General features: G+C 42.5%; 1 protein-coding gene across 2 annotated transcripts in view; it reads right to left on the reverse strand.

Annotated features, from left to right (window-relative positions):
* Positions 1-3,839: 3,839 nt before the first annotated feature.
* dennd1c (DENN domain containing 1C) overlaps positions 3,840-18,911 on the reverse strand; it is a 45,457-nt gene continuing 30,385 nt past the window's right edge. Inside the window, exons 16-23 of one of the 2 annotated variants that reach the window (XM_060899202.1) lie at positions 18,535-18,575; positions 18,402-18,458; positions 15,972-16,013; positions 15,755-15,874; positions 13,628-13,716; positions 12,033-12,074; positions 5,241-5,433; positions 3,840-5,161 (exon numbers count right to left, since the gene is read on the reverse strand). In XM_060899202.1, coding sequence (XP_060755185.1) covers positions 4,127-5,161; positions 5,241-5,433; positions 12,033-12,074; positions 13,628-13,716; positions 15,755-15,874; positions 15,972-16,013; positions 18,402-18,458; positions 18,535-18,575 — 1,619 coding nt within the window. In that variant the 3' untranslated portion in view covers positions 3,840-4,126. The remainder of the gene's footprint in view (positions 5,162-5,240; positions 5,434-12,032; positions 12,075-13,627; positions 13,717-15,754; positions 15,875-15,971; positions 16,014-18,401; positions 18,459-18,534; positions 18,576-18,911) is intronic. The other variant, XM_060899203.1, reaches the window with a different exon arrangement.

The following is an 18,911-nucleotide window of genomic DNA, read 5'->3' on the forward strand; positions in this document are numbered from 1 at the left end:
CAATCAACATAACGGGCTGAAAAGGGAGATGCAGCAAGAAAACGATGGTGAGAGTGACCTTATTTACTTTACAGGATTACGAACTTTATGGCGGCATAAACTATTTGGACATCCCTCAAGGAGTTCGTTATTGAGGTATTTCACCTGACGTCACAGGGTCACGTGACGCCCCGGTGTCCGCCATTTTGGACGGCAAGCTAGCTAATGTCAACAACAGTAGCTAGTATGTTACTGTAGCAATGTTTACGTTCAGTCATTTGGATGACTGTTAAAACCTTTCAGTCTCAAGTTTTTCCTTTACTGGATTTACTAGTTTACTGAGTCAGCCAGCCCCAGAGCGCTAGCTAGCCGTCCAGCCAGCCCCGGAGCGCTAGCTAGCCGGCCAGCGAGCCCCGGAGCGCTAGCTAGCTAGCGCCAGCCTGCCCCGGAGCGCGCTAGCTCAGTAAACTAGTAAATACAGTAAAGGAAAAACTTATAACGGGCCATGTCTCAACAGACTAAGAAGTTATTTCAATGACATTTAATAACATTTTGTTTATCCTGAGGACCGAAAGTAAATGAAAATGTGAACAAATCTTAGCTGTCAGTGAACAATCCTGGTGGAAGCAGGTAAATGTCATTCTCTAAGCCTGCTAACCTCAATTTTTGCAAATGCCTCTCCCTCTGCTCGCCCTGTAAATGCCCTACGTCGCTGGATAGTGAAGGTGTTTTCTGCATCTCGCTCCTTTTTCTTTTATGTTTTTCATTTGTCGCCTTCCTCCCATTCAAACTGATTCGAGCCGCGCCGTCCAAAATGGCAGCATCACATGACTTGGTCACGTGAGTGAAATACCTCAATAGTGAGGTGTAGTGTATTGCTAAAGCTAGCGAGCTAGTTGATAGCTGTGAGGACTAACAATAGGCAACAATAACAATGTTCGTTGTTTACATTCATTATGATTATGTTTGGTGTTTTTCTTCCATGTCAATGAGACAGGCGGTAGATGGACGTGACAATGATGCACGATGCACTATGCTTCTCCCCCCACCACAATCACCGCAACACACACTCTTCAGGACACATTCTCCAGCAGTAGTCAGGCGGTGCATGTTCATGTGTTTTGCAGGAGTGGTTTCAGAGGGAGAAGTGGAATTTTTTTTTTTTTGGTTGCATATTTTCAAAATCTGGCTTACTCTTGCTGGCTTCTCTGAAATGACTTACCCTAGCTTTAATGAATTATTCCTTAAAATAAAAAAGTAACAATTTTAAGGTCATATTTTCAATATTAAAGGAAATTAGTATGATTTAATGTGCTGTCATCAGAATGATCAAGTTTTGTTCTGTTTATCAGTGGTGCCACAATTTTGCTGTTCGTGCAGTATGTTATCTGTTCTAAGTATTTGAACACTAGAGGGCACAACTGGGGGCATTTTTCTTCCAGGGCTATACTTTTTGGTATAATAAAGTATTTGGACACCCTCCAAGGAGTTTGTAATAGTGGGGGGGTGCAGTGTATCAAAATATATAGAGAATTGGATTCCTCGGGCTGTGGCTAGACAGCAAGCTAGACTGGACTTGCAACACCAACCACCTGTACAGGGACAGAGCAGGCTATACTTCCTGAGGAGGCTGCGGTCCTTTAACATCTGCAGGAAACTCCTGTGGATGTTCTATCAGTCCGTGGTCACCAGTGTCCTGTTTTACACTATAGTGTGCTGGGGGGGGCAGCACATCCAAGAAGGACACATCCAGGCTGGACAAACTGATCAGGTGGGCTGGCTCTGTGGTCAGTGTGAAGCTGGACTCTCTGGTGATGGTGGCAGAGAAGAGGTCTATGGACAAACTACTGAACATCATGGACGATGCCAGTCACCCTCTGCACACGTCATCAGCAACCAGAGGAGCCTGTTCAGTGATAGAATGCTCCTTCCCAAGTGTAGGACGAACAGACTCAAAAACTCCTTTGTCCCTCACGCCATCAGACTGTACAACTCCTCTCTGGGGGGGAGGAGGGGTAACAGGAGGACAGAGGACGGGAAGGAGCAGTAGCCTAGCCTGACAAAAAGCAATACTGGACAATGTGCAATATAATGTGCAATACCTCTCCTGCTGGACTTTTTTTCTTATCTTTTTTTTAATATATTTGTATATGTAAATACTTAATTTATCTAGAAGTTCTCTCTTTTTTCTATTCTCCGTTTATCCTGTAATGATCTCATCTCATCTCATTATCTCTAGCCGCTTTATCCTTCTACAGGGTCGCAGGCAAGCTGGAGCCTATCCCAGCTGACTACGGGCGAAAGGCGGGGTACACCCTGGACAAGTCGCCAGGTCATCACAGGGCTGACACATAGACACAGACAACCATTCACACTCACATTCACACCTACGCTCAATTTAGAGTCACCGGTTAACCTAACCTGCATGTCTTTGGACTGTGGGGGAAACCGGAGCACCCGGAGGAAACCCACGCGGACACGGGGAGAACATGCAAACTCCGCACAGAAAGGCCCTCGCCGGCCCCGGGGCTCGAACCCAGGACCTTCTTGCTGTGAGGCGACAGCGCTAACCACTACACTACCGTGCCGCCCTCCTGTAATGATGCTACTGAAAATTTAATTTCCCTGAGGGAACCCGCCCAAAGGGATTGATAAAGTTCTATCTAATCTAATCTAATTGCAGTTGTGTAGAAGGTCACAGGTCACACCATGTGCACCATAGGATTCTTCTGAATTATCAGTTCCACCTGTTGGGTTTGTTGCTTTACTGTATTATACCTGTGTGGAGCAGAACTGAGGAAATCTTCATGCATGCAGATGCAGAACAAGCAGCAGTTTGAAAAGACAGACGTGGCTGACTTCACGCATCCCAGAGGAAGCATGTGATGGCTTTCACTGTCCCTGATTGGTAGCTGTTGTATGAAGGGGAAACCTAATTGGTGGACGGCCAAGACTAAATCAGGGAGGAACTAAATTTGTAAGCTTTCACTCATATTTTCTCAAGTTTCTTGATGAAAGAGGTACGGTAATAATTTACCATGAATAACTAAAATCATGGTCGGATTTGAAAATGTGGCAGATGTTTTTTTGTGTGTGTGAGAGTGTATTTTCCCTCTACTTTTCACTAAGTGCATTTTTGAGTTTTTACTTTTCTACTAGGTAAAGAACGTGGTGCCATAAATAATTATTCTATCCACATTCACAGGATATGAGCAATCATGTGCTCTGATTGGCTACTCTACTACCAGGATATCAGCTCATATACCGTAAGTAGAGAAAAGCAAAATGGCGGAGCGTGTTGCTGAACCAACCAAGGACAAAATAAAAACTCTACTCGAAAAAAAGGAACAAAATATGGAATAAAAGTATTTGATGATAAGAACATATCTTTTTTTGAAAATTTTTCAAGAATTATTATTATTGCATTTTTCACAAATTGCTCCCGTCATTTCACCTGTTTGTTTACATTCTAAGAGGAACTGATTTTGTCGGATGTTTTATATAAAGTTTTTTTATTTATCGAATTCGATAAAAATAAAAATGCTCTCTTTCTCAAAATCCAGTGAATGTGGATAGAATAAAACAATTATTCCACTCAATCTCGGTGCTACATGCCTCGTTGGCTATCAGCTCATGTACGACTCGATTTCGTGGAATAACTGTTTATTTTACAAGAGAGCATTAAAGAAAAGACCAATTGCTCGAATACCTAAGTAAAGATTTTGGCTACTTGAATTTCTTCTACTTTCCAGAACCAATGCGCTCCTTGATTTAAAAAAAAAAAAACTCAGGAACATTTTTTTTCTCATGCTAGCCATAGTATCAGTGAGTGTAAATATATTATCTGGGGAAAAACAACACAAGTCTATAAAATTTATTTTTAAAGAAAATGTTTTAAAAACTGACAAATGTTCTTTGAGGGTTGAGTTTTGCAGATATTGGAACAGCAGGATCAGTGTGTGGTGGTGGAATGAGCACTGTATCGACCACACTGTAATCGGTTACACATTAATGTGTACAATGTGCTCGAGTCAACCTGACATCTGATTTTTGTTTTTCTTCATTTTACTTCCCTATCATCACTCTGAAAATAGATAAGTGTCTCTGGCATCTAGTGTGGGCGTGGCCTGATCACCCCTGCACTCAATCACTGCTCAAATCTCTTTTTAAGCTCAGACACTTTAGGTGGTGGCAGGTCTTCATCCTCTGTGGCTGTGTCTGATAAACTGGGCAGGGTTGGTGATTTTATGGCCGAGTCATCCGCCTTTGTACTCGCAGTCACCCAAAGGGCTCCAGAAGCTCTTGGAGAGATCTTTAGAGATGTATCTGTGATTTTGTGGCCATAGCTGGGCTTTACAGTCTCAGGGAAGCTCTTGGTCTGGTAGGGCTTGACCTGGAACATGGCCACCTTTGAAAGCAGTTTAGGACCTGATGGGTCTTGGCACTCTTCTTGTTCCTCATCGTTTTTGGCTGCATTCAGCTGTTCTGCAGAAAGGTGCTCCTTTTCCTGGTGAGAGATTCGAGGTAGACTCCCTGGGATGTTGTCCTGAGTTTGATCCCAGTGTTTGATCCCATGGCATTTTTTGTTTATTGCCTCTCTTTCTTCTCTCTCCTGAGCTCCACTACTTTCCCCATCATCCTCATCATCTGGTTTGGACTGGCAAGTTCTTTCCTGATTTGCTCCTGGTGAGCTGCTATTTTCTTGATGATGTTTTCCTAATGATCTACTAGCTTCACCCTCAACTACTTCTGATGATCTGTTAGTTTCCTCCTGATCTTCTCTGGACAATCTGCTCGTTTCCTTCTGATCTTCTTTGGCTAATCTGCTCGTTTCTTCCTGATCTTCTCTGGACAATCTGCTCACTTCCTCCTGATCTTCTCTGGATAACCTGTTAGTTTCCTTGCAGTTTCCATTCAGCTCCTCTTCGAGCTCCTGCTTTAGATCCACAAGATCCTCCACTAACCTTCCAAGATCCACACTTGGCTCCTCCTCCCCTCCTGATGTACTGTGACCCTCTTTCACGCCATCTCTCATGTCACTCTCTGGTTCATTGCTTGGCACCACAGACTCCTCCTCCTCTATATCTGGTCCCTCCTCAAGCCCCTCCTCCCAGCTCATCAGACTGCCATTGATCCCAGTGGAAAGACTCAAGCTCTCCTGACTGGGTGTGGCCAAGCTCCTCTGGAATACATGAAGGATAAAGTTAATAAAAATAGATACCTTTTTTTGCTGGAAAAGGTGTGTGTGTGCATGTGCTCACTCTGCTGATGAAGTCTGTGCAGTCGGAGGTGAAGACGTCGAGGCTGCGTGTGCCGTACAGCAGGCCCGGCTCGGTGGTGCTCTGAGTGTTTAACGTCTCAAAGATTTCCCCTAACAGGTCCATCTCCTCAAGATCAGCCATCATGGAGAGCTCCTCCTCCTCTGTGAGATCATCTGAAGCCAATTCTACATGGCTGAAACAATGAACCGCTGTTATAACAGAATCCGGAGTGATGGGGTGGTGTGATGACACTGTTATAACTGTTCAAGTTGATTATTTCACTATAATAGCATATCCCCAGCTGTTTTATTCCTGTTATACCACAGCAATGATTATTTTTATTCTTTAAAGAATGATATCATACTTTTTTTTTTAAATCCATGTATGGAACGCTTGGGAAACCAGTTAGCTCGTGTTCTCAGTTGTTATAGCACTGATAAACAGTCATTACTTCACCAGTGTATATTGTCTTGCAGATATCATAAGGTGGGCGGCACGGTGGTGTAGTGGTTAGCACTGTCGCCTCACAGCAAGAAGGTCCAGGTTCGAGCCCCGTGGCCGGCGAGGGCCTTTCTATGTGGAGTTTGCATGTTCTCCCCGTGTCCGTGTGGGTTTCCTCCGGGTGCTCCGGTTTCCCCCACAGTCCAAAGACATGCAGGTTAGGTTAAAGGAACAGTCCACTGTACTTCCATAATGAAATATGCTCTTATCTGAATTGAGACGAGCTGCTCCGTACCTGTCCGAGCTTTGCGCGACCTCCCAGTCAGTCAGACGCAGTCAGACGCGCTGTCACTCCTGTTAGCAATGTAGCTAGGCTCAGTATGGCCAACGGTATTTTTGGGGGCTGTAGTTAGATGCAACCAAACTCTTCCGCGTTTTTCCTGTTTACATAGGTTTATATGACCAGTGATATGAAACAAGTTCAGTTACACAAATTGAAACGTAGTGATTTTCTATGCTATGGAAATTCCGCACTATAATGACAGGCGTACTAACACCTTCTGCGCGCTTCGACAGCGCATTGATATCTGAGCTCCGTATAAATGCGCTGCCGAAGCGCGCAGAAGGTGTTAGTATGCCTGTCATTATAGTGCGGACTTTCCATAGCATAGAAAATCGCCATGTTTCAATTTGTGTAACTGAACTTGTTTCATGTCACTGGTCATATAAACCTATGCAAACAGGAAAAACACGGAAGAGTTTGGTTGCATCTAACTACAGCCCCAAAAAATACCGTTGGCCATACTGAGCCTAGCTACATTGCTAACAGGAGTGACAGCGCGTCTGACTGACTGGGAGGTCGCGCAAAGCTCGGATACTGTAGGTACGGAGCAGCTCGTCTCAATTCAGATAAGAGCATATTTCATTATGGAAGTACGGTGGACTGTTCCTTTAACTGGTGACTCTAAATTGACCGTAGGTGTGAATGTGAGTATGAATGGTTGTCTGTGTCTATGTGTCAGCCCTGTGATGACCTGGCGACTTGTCCAGGGTGTACCCCGCCTTTCGCCCATAGTCAGCTGGGATAGGCTCCAGCTTGCCTGCGACCCTGTAGAACAGGATAAAGCGGCTACAGAAGATGAGATATCATAAGATGAAAATGCAGCTTGTCATGTGACCAAGAAACCTTAAAGCATAAACCCTCCTGTCCTGAAGGTGCCACAAAACTTGGTTCCATTTGAACCTCTGAGTCAGTACGTTTACATGCACGTCCAAATCGAGCTACTGTCGGTAATCGAGCAAAGGGTCCCAGCAGGGGTGCCAGAGAAATCCAATCCTACATGCACAAGTGAAATCGGGCTATTGTGCAAGGTGCATTGTGCACCCGAGCCACACTTGGCGCTACATGCCCCATCGTGTTGGTACACTTCCGGTTGTCGTCATGAAGAAGAGCTATAGTGTTGCCAGATACTGCTGACGTATTCCAGCCCAAAACATGTTCAAATCCGCTAAAATGCACTTAAAACCCCCCAATCTGGCAACACTGGCAGTTCCGTGTTCAAGCTGTTCGGCTTGCTCTAACAGACTGTATGGCTACAAACTGTCCGGCGCAGACCACTGTTTTGTAAGACAACTTATTTTGCACAATAATATTTTCCTAAAGTCCATTTTTTGCTTACAAAAAAATATTTTTTTTTGCTTACAATTTAACTTATGTCTTAATAAACACACAAAAAGTTAAATTTTGTTTTTATTGACATTCTTCAGATGTTGGACATATATTTGTGTGTATATACACACACACAAATACAATGACTTGTTTATGTACACAATTCACAGCTATGCAACAGCTGTACAGATGTATTTGGTGATACAGTAAGTGAGCTAAATTTTAACAGTGCAAACAATGCCACAAAAAGAAAAGATTCATGCCATTGTCATGATTCGTTGTCATGCCGACCGAGGCTGTTGTGTTTCCCTTGTGGTCTCGTCACTCGTCACTTCCGGAAGGGGCGGTGCTGAAGTAAGTAGCTCGAATACGTAGCTCAATAGGGTATACATGCACTAAGTAGCTCGGCAGAAATCGCATAATCTAGGTCGTGTAGCTCGATTCCGAGAAATCAAGTTCGGTTCAATTTCAGCCGAATTAAGGTGTATACATGGCATTTTGAACTTCGATTTCAGTCGAGCAACAGCAGAAATTCGATTCTCTCTATGTGCATGTAAACGCACTGACTGTTACAAATCACTGATACTGGAGACACCTTCCATGAACACTTTCTTACAGAAAACTTATCACCATAACTTAACACCATATCAACAATTAGACGTGTTTTAATCCTTCTATGTGAAGCAGCTGGACATGTCTCCGTGAATGATCTGTTACTATAGAAATGATAATAGGTGTAGCAGATGCTCACTGGCCATGCTGTGTAAATTCTCCATGCAGATGCTCATCTAAATTTCCAAATCTGTCATTGTTTAACTCTTGAATATTTAATATCATTAAAAAGCTTATCTCTGCTTTCCAAAGAAATGTATCTGGTTAAGATCTGTTCAGTACTTTGGGAGTAATGGCAGGTTGAATTCAGTACAACAGGGTAAAAACTCTGCTCACGGGACATCGGGAAACTGCCGGTGCTTTTCTTTTTGAGTCACAGGAAAGTGGTCAGTCTCTCTCTCTCTCTGTCTCTCTCTCTCTTCTGATCGGTTTCCCACTGGATTACTTGTCAATATCAATCAGATCACTTTTATAGGGATGTTGTCTCGCTCTCACTGTTTCTGATGAAGGATTCAGAAAAATTTTCCATCTGCTAGTTTTGATGTTCTGAGTCATGGGAGACTTTGAAGTGAGTTTTCAGAGCTTTACCTACTTCATCTCATCTCATTATCTGTAGCCGCTTTATCCTGTTCTACAGGGTCACAGGAAAGCTGGAGCCTATCCCAGCTGATTACGGGCGAAAGGCGGGGTACACCCTGGACAAGTCGCCAGGTCATCACAGGGCTAGCTTTACCTACTTATTTTTTCAAATCAAACTGATTCCTGTAAATAAATCAGTATTTAAGAATATAACTGGAGTTGTTTTTGATGAAAAATATTTATATCTTAGTGGTCGGAATGAGATTTTAAAAAAAATGGAAGTCAGAAACGCGAGTGTCAATTTCAGTTCAGTTAATGAACAGAGCACAAAGAGGGGATTAGAAATAATCTTTTGTCTGTAAAGATTCTCAGTCATCCAGGTCATAGTAAACTGTGGGTGGTAAAAGAGAGCAACTGGACTTGCTTGAAGATTCTTGAAGACATTTCACCTCTCATCCGAAAGGCTTCTTCAGTTCTGTCTGACTGGTAGGGAGCATCAGGTATTTATCCTCTCATGGATGAAAAGCTCATCTAAGGTGTCATTGAGTCATCCTGTTGGTGTGGGTCACTGGGGACTGGTTGTGAACGGCCTCGAGAGTCGTTAGGATGATCAATGGGTTGCCCGTTAGGGTGATCAATGATTCACAAGGAAGGAGCTCCACTCAGACCTATCATCAGCAGTATAAACTCTGTTACTTACAACATTGACAAACACCTAGCCACCATCCTGGCTCCTCTCATTGGGAATACGCCACATCACGTCAAAAACTCCCAAGATTTTGCTACTAAAGTTGCAGACCTCAAACTAGACTCAGGCCACATCCACATGACAACGGCAACGAGATTTAAAAAAAAAAATATCGCGTCCACATGGGCAACGGATCAGTAAAATATCAGGTACATATGGCAACGCAACGCTTGCTGAAAATGATGCAATACACATGCCACACCTCTAGGGGCGCTGTAAGACGGTCCCATCGGAGACACCACAATAGAAGAAGTAAGGACGCATGCGCATAAACTATTATGCGCGAGACTTCATATTAGCCACAAAGTCAGAAAAATCTGTTCGTAAAATTACGTTATAATGACCAAATACAATGAAAAGTATTTTTCCAGTCTCACCTGTGAAAGGTAATCCCATGTGATCTCGTTTGGATGGCAAACCTGTTAGTACAGTTAAACGCAGCACATGAATGAGGCATCTTTATTCTCCGCTTTGACCCATCCAATATGGCGGCAAGGATGACGTATGATTCTACGCGGAAGGCGGCGTCTTTAATGGTCCGGAATAAATTGAATGCTACACGTTGATGGATTAATTTGTTCTTCTACGCCCTTTTTGAGGAATGTATTGTAGGACTTAAACCAACATCTGAAGAGGTGAGATCGCTCCTTTTTTCCCCTATTTTTGCTGGCGGGATTGACTCTGCCCTAAGGGCTATTCTCTCTCTCACTTTGCACCATTACACAAATATTCACAGTGAAAATATTTTGTAAGCACGTTTCATGAACCAAGTTATAGGATTTGTTGACAACTCGCATCGAGTTTGTTACACTTCTACCCGGCGTGAAGCACATGTGGTTGTGACGTCATCGTAAACAAATCCGTTCTACTCATCCAGATGACTTCGCGACGGCGCCATTGCCAGATCTTTCCACTCTGGAACCTGTTCTCAAAAGATTTCGTTTTGGGGCACCCAAAACGCCGGTGCCGTGTGGACGCTAGGCCGAAACGATAAACAATTTTATCAGATTCACCAGAATCCATTGCCGTGTGGACAGGGCCTCAGATGAAACCATGGTTTCCTACGACGTCATTTCTCTGTTCACTCCCACCACAGAAGCAGTTGAATTTGTTAGAAAACGACTCCTTTGAGACAGCACCTTATTGGATAGAACAAACCTCACCACGGACCAGATTTGCACCCTGCTTGACCTCTGCCTGACTACCACTTATTTCCAGTTTAATGAAAGTTTCTACAGACAGAAGCATGGATGCGCCATGGGCTCACCGGTGTCCCATATTGTGGCCAATCTTTACATGGAGGAAGTGGAACATAAAGCTTTGACCACTTTTCAGGAGTTGCGCCCAGCCACTGGTTCAGATATGTGGATGACACCTGGGTTAAAATCAAAACCCATGAGGTGGAAGCCTTCTCTAAGCACATCAATGCAGTGGATATTAACATCAACTTCACTCGGGAGGACGTCAGTGGGAATCATCTAGCCTTCTTGGATTGTGATGTACACATTAGACAAGACAGAAGCCTGAGCATCGAGGTTTACTGGAAACCCACACACACAGACCAGTACCTACTCTTTTGACTCTCACCACCCACTGGAACACAAATTGGGGGTCATTAGGACCTTGCAACACAGGGCTCAGAATATCCCTACAACGATAGAGGGAAAAGAGAAGGAGCAGAATCACATCAAGAAAGCACTTCAGAACTGCGGGTATCCCAACTGGGCTTTCCTCAAGAGCAGAAAAAGGAACAGAATGGACAAGGAGGATAACAGGAACAAATGCAAGAACATTGTCATTCCCTACATTTCTGGTCTATCTGAGAAATTCAGGAGGATCTTCTACAAACACAACATTCCGGTACATTTCAGACCCAGTAACACCCTGAAGCAGAAACTGGTCCACCCTAAGGACAGAATACCCAGACACAAACAGGACAACATAGTGTATGCCATTCAGTGCAGTGAGGAATGCATGGACTCATATATTGCTGAAACTAAACAACCGCTTCACAGGCGCATGGCTCAACACAGGAGAGCCAGTTCCTCAGGCCAGGACTCTGCTGTCTACCTTCATCTTAACAACAAAGGACACTCATTTCAGGACTGCAATGTATGCATTTTAGCCAGAGAGGATCGTTGGTATGAGCGAGGAGTTAAAGAAGCCATTTTTGTCAACCTGGAATGGCCATCACTGAACAGAGGTGGTGGTCTAAAACATCATTTATCAGCCACCTACAATGCAGTCCTTGGCACACTGCCCAGACAACTGAATGCACACCAAAACCCAGCTGTTTTCAGTGACTCACATGAGGACAGAGAGAATCAGCATTCCATTGATCACCCTAACGGGCAACCCATTGATCATCCTAACGACTCTCGAGGCCGTTCACAACCAGCCCCCAGTGACCCACACCAACAGGATGACTCAGGCTACATCCACACGACAACGGCAACGAGATGTTATTTAAAAAATATCGTGTCCAAATAGGCAACGATCAGTAAAATATCAGGTCCATATGGCAATGCAACGCTTGCTGAAAATGATGCAATACACATGTCACACCTCTAGGGGTGCTGTAAGACGGTCCCTTTGGAGACACCAGAACAATAGAAGAAGTAAGGACGCATGCGCATAAACTATTATGCGCGAGACTTCATATTAGCCACAAAGTCAGAAAAATCTGTTCGTAAAATTACATTATAATGACCAAATACAATGAAAAGTATTTTTCCAGTCTCACCTGTGAAAGGTAATCCCATGTGATCTCGTTTGGACAGTAAACCTGTTGGTACAGTTAAACGCAGCACATGAATGAGGCATCTTTATTCTCTGCTTTGACCTATCCAATATGGCGGCGAGGATGACATATGATTCTACACGGAAGGCGGCGTCTTTAATGGTCCGGAATAAATTGAATGCTACACGTTGATGGACTAATTTGCTCTTCTGTGCCCTTTTTGAGGAATGTATTGTAGGACTTAAACCAACATCTGAAGAGGTGAGATCGCTCCTTTTTTTTTCCCTATTTTTGCTGGCGGGATTGACTCTGCCCTAAGGGCTATTCTCTCTCTCACTTTGCACCATTACACAATAAATATTCACAGTGAAAATATTTTGTAAGCGTGTTTCATGAACCAAGTTATAGGATTTGTTGACAACTCGCATTGAGTTCGTTACACTTCTACCCGGCGTGAAGCACTGACAGTCATGTGGTTGTGACGTCATCGTAAATAAATCCGTTCTACTCATCCAGACGACTTCACAACGGCAACGTTGCCAGATCTTTCCACTCTGGAACCTGTTCTCAAAAGATTGCGTTTTGGGGCACCCAAAACGCCGGTGCCGTGTGGACGCCAGGCTGAAACGATAAACAATTGTATCGGATTCACCTGAATCCGTTGCCGTGTGGACAGGGCCTCAATGACACCTTAGATGAGCTTTTCATCCATGAGAGGATAAATACCTGATGCTCCCTACCAGTCAGACAGAACTGAAGAAGCCTTTCAGATGAGAGGTGAAACGTCTTCAATAATCTTCAAGCAAGTCCAGTTGCTCTCTTTTACCACCCACAAATAATCTTTTATTACTTTTTTACTGAGTGTACCGATTTAACATTTTTACATACTTATCATAATTAATACCATTAAATAGCAATTTGCATAATTTATTTTTACTAATTTTTCAAACTTTGTATTCAGTATACGACCATCTATGTTCCTGCCAATTTCCATGTAAATATCTTGAAAAACAGAAAAGTTGTGAAGAAAAAACATTTGATCTCATTGGTTAATGAGGCCCATGTTTGGACCATGCGATCCTCATACAGAATATTACAGCAGTTTAATAAAAATTAAGCCGTTTTTTCAATCTTTGATTTGTAATATCTCAAGAATAAATAAACATATTTTAGTTCTATAAAAAGTCTGTTCTGCATTCAATTCTGAATTCATTGAGATCAGTTTCAAGTGATTTTGGATTGAATTTAAATTTTCACCTGATATAACTAACAATAATGCATTCAAACCAGTGCATTTAATATGAACCTGTCATTTGTAGCAACATAAATTATTATAAAATTTCATATTTAAGGAAGCAACAGGGAGGTCAAACATCTGCTTCTGAAGACCGGAGTGATTTATTTATTTTTAAAAAAGGGGTTAAAGTGTATTATAAACACATTACATGTTTTTGATAAACTTTAATTGAATGTTACTGTAATCATTATTATTACTGATGCGTATCATTTCTTGAGGTATTATTTCCACCTCTGTCAGTGTTCTTGTAGACTGACATTTAAGTAGATATTTTAGGATGTGAACAATCACTCCCACTCACCTCTCCTCCCCCCAGATGCCACTGTTGTCTTGTTGCATTTCCTCCCCCTGCTGGCCGGCCGCTCTGCGTGGGGGCCTGCGAGGTCTGGACTAGAAAATCAACGGCAACATTAACATCCATATACAGTGTCTTGCAAAAGTATTCATCCCCCTTGGTGTTTGTCCTGTTTTGTCACATTACAAGCTGGAATTAAAATTGATTTTTGGAGGATTAGCACCATCTGATTTACACAACATGCTGACCACTTTAAAGGGCAAATTATTGTTTTGAAAAATGAAAAAAAAAAAAAAAACAGAAATCTGGAGTGTGTATAGGTGTTCACCCCCCAAAGTCAATATTTTGTAGAGCCACCTTTTGCTGCAATTATGGCTGCAAGGCTCTTGGGGTATGTCTCTATTAGCTTAGCACATCTAGCCACTGGGATTTTTGCCCATTCCTCAAGGTAAAACTACTCCAACTCCTTCAAGTTAGATGGGTTGCGTTGGTGTACAGCAATCTTCATGTTATCCCACAGATTCTCAATTGGATTAAGGTCTGGGCTTTGATTAGGCCATTCCAAGACATTTAAATGTCTCCCTTTAAACCATTCCAGTGTAGCTTTAGCAGTATGTTTAGGGTCATTGTCCTGCTGGAACGTGAACCTTCATCCCAGTCTCAAACCTCTGGCCGACTCAAACAGGTTTTCCTCCAGAATTGCCCTGTATTTAGTGCCATCCATCTTTCCTTCAGTCCTGACCAGCTTTCCTGTCCCTGCAGATGAAAAACATCCCCACAGCATGATGCTGCCACCACCATGCTTCACTGTAGGAATGGTGTTCTCAGGATGTTGGGTTTGTGCCACACATGGCATTTCCCATGATGGCCAAAAAGTTAAATTTTAGTCTCATTTGACTACAGAATCTTCTTCCATGTGTTTGGGGAGTCTGCCACATGCTGTTGGGCAAACTCCAAATGTGTTTTCTTAAGCAATGGTGTTTTCTGGCCACTTTTCCATAAACGCCGCCCACTCTGTGGAGTGTACGGTTTAAAGTGGTCCTGTGGACCTCCGCTGTGGATCTTTGCAGCTTTTTCAGTGCTATCTTTGGTGTCTTTGTTGCATCTCTGATTAATGCCCTCCTTGCCCAGTCTGTGAGTTTTACCTATGCACACTCCAGATTTAATTTTTTTTTATCTTAATTATTGTTTGTGTCACAAGAAAACAACAGTTTTCACCTTTGAAGTGGTAGGCATGTTGTATAAATCAAATGGTGCTAACCCTCCAAAAATCCATTTTAATTCCAGCTTGTAATGCAACAAAACAGGACAAACACCAAGGGGGATGAATACTTTTGCGAGACACTGTATGCATGCACATAGTAGCAGGGTGTAAGATGCAAACTGAGACAGCGTACACCAAGAGGAGGCATAACCAAGTGTCTGGGGTAGTGTACAGGAACATCTGTGCTGAATACAGACTAGAAGTCCCCAAGTCCAGTGGGACAAATCAAAAGTGGTTTTGAACAACAGAGCTAAGATCCTGTGAGACTTCAAGTTCCAGACTGACAAGCAGGTGCTGGCTGACCAACCAGACATCATGGTGGTAGACAAGGAGCAGAAGAGTGGAACTGTGATAGATGTGGCAATCCAAGCTGAGAGTAACATCAGGCAGAAGGAGCACGAGAAGATCGAGAAGTACCAGAGACTGAAAGAACAACTGGAACAGATGTGGAAGGTCAAGTCCAAAGTGGTCCCAGTGGTAATGTGACCCCCAAACTGGGAGAGAGAGAGAGACTCCATGGACAATATCTGAGGTCTCTGTCCAGAAGAGTGCAGTTCTAGGAACAGCTAAGATACTGCGCAGAACCATCAAACCCCCAGGACTCTGGTTAGAGGACCTGATCTTGAGGAAGACACACACCACCCCTCAACCGGGGGGTGAGAGGGCAGTGTGTGTGTGTGTGTGTGTGTGTGTGTGTGTGTGTGTGTGTGTGTGTGTGTTAACAGTTATTCCATGCAATCGAGTCGTACATGAGCTGATAACTGACGAAGTATGTGTATGACTCAATTTCATGTAATAACTGTTAAATCTGTGAAATCCTGCAGCATGACTCCTAGCCGTCCTTCTCGTGTGTGTTATGTGGGATTCACCTTTCCAAAATGCTGTGTGATGGGTAATCTGTTCTGGAGACAGTCTGATTTGTTGAAGCAGTCCGAGTGTGTGCCACACACTGACCCTCCTCGCTGCAGTGCGTGAGCACGTTTCTGCTCCTGAGAGAAATACAAGCAAAGATTCGTGTTCTTTCTTTCCAAATTCCCTCTGTTTTATTTCTCTCTCTCTCACACACACGTCAGCAGTGTGTCTCACCTTGGATGAAATAAGATTCTTCAGCTTGCTGTGACATGTGACCTAAAGCAGAAGAGGAGGAAATCTTATCACACAAGAGAAAAAGTGAGTTACGAGAAATGTATTTGGATTATTTCATGCCTTCTGAGAAGATCCAGAGGTTGATAAATGGAAAGATGATGGTGGAAAGATGTGTTTAAATTACTGTGACACAATCTGTATTAATGTTATAGCGCAATATACGGTTATTACACTTCCTGCATTGGGACTGAAAGACACAGAGGCCACACCTCCTTCAGTCAGACTGACAGACATAGGCCACGCCTCTTTCAGTCAGACTGACAGGCATAGGCCACGCCTCCTTCAGTCAGACTGACAGGCATAGGTCACGCCTCCTTCAGTCAGACTGACAGGCATAGGCCACGCCTCCTTCACTGGGACTAATACTGACAGAGCTGTGTGTTGGTGGTGAGGGTGGGGTGAGGGGGTGGGTGTAATATTCCATGAAACAACTCAGTATTTCTGAGATTAGATAAGGTGGAAATTTACGAGAAAAAACTCAGATATTTTCTGAGATTTTAAAATCTTAAATTGGCAACTGTAAAGTCATACATTTGCCAGAAAAAGTAAAAAATTTAAAAGAAACAAAACTCAGAATTTTTTTTTTTGTCAGTTAGCCACATCAAATATAAAGCCTTCATTTCCTCTCATATCACATTTTTTCCTCGTCCATTTCTGACTGTTTTTCTCGCAAATACACAACTTTACAATCTCAGAGATTATCCAAGATTTTTCTCATAAATTTGTGACTTTAATCTCGGAAACTTTATTTCCGAGAAAAATCGTGCTTTTTCAGAATATTACCACCTCATCATGTTATATTAAAGTTTCAAACAGAAAATAGTGGTTTTCATATTAACAGTTTTTTTAAATAAAGAAAATACATTTTTTCTCAAGTTTATCACAATGGATTTATCATGTTTTAGAACCAACGGTTCATATATAAAAATACTTTTATTGCAGATGTAAATTTGACCTTCGAAAAATTAAATTTTTTTAAATTTTAATTTTATTAGCTTAACTATCAAACCTAAAATTAAAAATTAATAATAATAATAATAATAATAATAATAATAATAATAAATCTTGACAAGTTAAAGAAAGGGAATATATCTGGCAGGGTAACCACAACAGCGTTAGCCAATTACTGTGGGCCCAAGGGGTGTGTGTGTGTGTGTGTGTGTGTGTGTGTGTGTGTGTGTGTGTGTGTGTGTGTATATATATACACACACAAGTAAAAAGAAAAAAACCCACCCTATAATAAACAAAGTAGTTTACCGACAACATAAGACAGGACGTGTAAGGCTACGAACTGAATTACATTTCAGACATACTGATTTAAAAGTGCGAGGGTTGTTACAATCATAATTATTTAAAGCAGAAAAATAATAATTCAACATGGTAGATTTAAAAGAGCTCAGATTGTCTTTGTTTAAATCCAGTTCATCAGAAAGAATGTTTCAAATCCTTCTCATTCTAACAATAAAAGATTTCTGGTAGGTTTTGGTTTTACATTTACGAATATTAAACTTAACACTGCTGCTGGAGGATGTGGTTCAGCTCGAGCAGTGAGGAGCAGGTTCCACTGAAGGAGATACAGTGACTCGACCATGAGACATTTTAAAAAAGTTAACCATATCGAAATATTTGTGCCAATAGACAACAGGAAGTAGATGTAAAACTTTTATCCTTTCACTATATGACACTGAACCCAATGGTAACTTTAGGATGGACTGATTGGCGCACCTCAGTGTGTGGTTTATTCTGATGATATTATTATTATTATTATTATTCCTGGGCGACACGGTGGTGTAGTGGTTAGCGCTGTCGCCTCACAGCAAGAAGGTCCGGGTTCGAGCCCCGTGGCCAGCAAGGGCCTTTCTGTGCGGAGTTTGCATGTTCTCCCCGTGTCCGCGTGGGTTTCCTCCGGGTGCTCCGGTTTCCCCCACAGTCCAAAGACATGCAGGTTAGGTTAACTGGTGACTCTAAATTGAGCGTAGGTGTGAATGTGAGTGTGAATGGTTGTCTGTGTCTATGTGTCAGCCCTGTGATGACCTGGCGACTTGTCCAGGGTGAACCCCGCCTTTCACCCGTAGTCAGCTGGGATAGGCTCCAGCTTGCCTGCGACCCTGTAGAACAGGATAAAGCGGCTACAGATAATGAGACGAGATGAGATGAGATTATTCCTGCATGTCACGGTGCAGTGATGTGGATCTGAGTCCCTGACTAAGCTGAAGAAGCAGTGTGAGATACAGGCCACGCCTGTGGAGGAGCTTGATTTTATATTACTGTTTAATATTTTCCTGTCGTGGACTTCCCAAACACACATCATTCATACGATAAAGAATGAAACTATCTCATGTCAGTCGATATTTACGAAACATCACTCACATTTTTGTACATCTGAGCCTTGGACTTGACCGTCAGAATGAGTGATCCTCCTCCTTTCTGTAAAACATTGAATAATGACATCATGACAAGACGAGGGGGCGGATCATTGTTCAGTATGGGGAATAAAACTGACCTTCAGGTTCCCCATCCATTGCTGGTATGATTTAGAGCCACCTAAAGCATGGAAACATCATATCAGTGAATCAAAACATGAAAAAAAATCAACTTATTTATTTTAAAATACAGTTTATACTTTTATAGTTTCACTGTAGGTTATTTAAATGTATCCCAGGGAAATGCTGAATCCTGGATTGTGATTGGTCAGAAGGAGTTGATTCATTATCTTTGATTCGTTATCATTTCCGTAGAAACTGATCAGCCGCAGGGACGTGTATGACTCAGATGCTCCACATAAACCAATTTTTGTTAAAATAACTGCTAGATAATTAAGTATTGTATTAGAAGAACTGTGTTTATGTAACATTGATGGAAGGAGTCTCCAGTGTCGGC

The sequence above is a fragment of the Neoarius graeffei genome, chromosome 18 (assembly GCF_027579695.1).
Source record: "Neoarius graeffei isolate fNeoGra1 chromosome 18, fNeoGra1.pri, whole genome shotgun sequence".
NCBI classification, from domain to species: Eukaryota; Metazoa; Chordata; class Actinopteri; order Siluriformes; family Ariidae; genus Neoarius; species Neoarius graeffei.